General features: G+C 56.3%; 1 protein-coding gene across 1 annotated transcript in view; it reads right to left on the reverse strand.

Moving 5' to 3' along the window:
* The window catches only part of RASGRF2 (Ras protein specific guanine nucleotide releasing factor 2), a 155,208-nt gene extending 154,557 nt beyond the window's left edge, over positions 1–651 (reverse strand). Inside the window, exon 1 of the mRNA XM_072416210.1 lies at positions 23–651. Coding sequence (XP_072272311.1) covers positions 23–298 — 276 coding nt within the window. The 5' untranslated portion in view covers positions 299–651. The remainder of the gene's footprint in view (positions 1–22) is intronic.
* Positions 652–915: the final 264 nt, after the last annotated feature.

Here is a 915-nt window from a genome sequence, read left to right on the forward strand (position 1 = left end):
CCCCCCCCCCCCCAGGGTGTACCTGCTTCTCCATGGCCTCCTTGCCCCCACTGGTCACTATAGGTGGGGGTACCCTGTCGCAGCTGCACCCCTCCAGCATGTACAATCCTGAGGGTCGGGCACTCTGCTCGCTCTCGAAGTAGAAGAGGACATTCTGGAAGAGGGCGAACCACTTGTCGTGCCACCTGTTGGTCTCGGCCGCCTTCTTGCTGAGTGTGCCCCTCTTGGTGCCCTCCTTGCGGGCCAGGTGTGCCAGGTACAGAGCGTGGCCCTCGTTGCAGCGGACACTCTTCTGCATGGTCCCGACCCTTAGGACATTCTCCCCCAGCAGCGCTCCCCGGGGATCGGTATGATCAGAGCCCGGCAGCCGGTAGCATAGAGGTGACCGGTGATCACGGTCGGTGCTGCCTTCTATGACACTGCGCCGGTGACAACGTTGCCTGAGGCATGCGAGAAGTTATCGATCGTTACACGGCTGGCAGTGCCGGTGATCGGTGTGTGTACACTGTGCGGGAGATCCGAGGCTTCAGATGCTGCGTTGTCACTCCGGGATCACATCGTCTTCTGTACTACAACTCTTCCCACGTGCAGCCACTCCGCAACTTACTTCCGCCGCCCACCCGTGTGCACGGTACGACCGGGGGATCAGAGAGTGAGTGCCCACCCTGCGGGGGGCCGAGGAGGGGTCACGTGACAAACACTAATCGGCTTTCAGTGCAGCTCCCGGGAGGAGCGCAGTGTGTCACCGGTCTGCAGTGCTGAGGGTCATTATTATACAATGTTAGGGGGTCATTATTATTATTATACAATGATAGGGGGTCATTATTATTATTGTACAATGATATGGGGTCATTATTATTATTATTATACAATGATAGGGGGTCATTATTATTATTATTATACAATGATAGGGGG

This window comes from Pyxicephalus adspersus, chromosome 6, assembly GCF_032062135.1.
Source record: "Pyxicephalus adspersus chromosome 6, UCB_Pads_2.0, whole genome shotgun sequence".
Classification (NCBI taxonomy): Eukaryota; Metazoa; Chordata; class Amphibia; order Anura; family Pyxicephalidae; genus Pyxicephalus; species Pyxicephalus adspersus.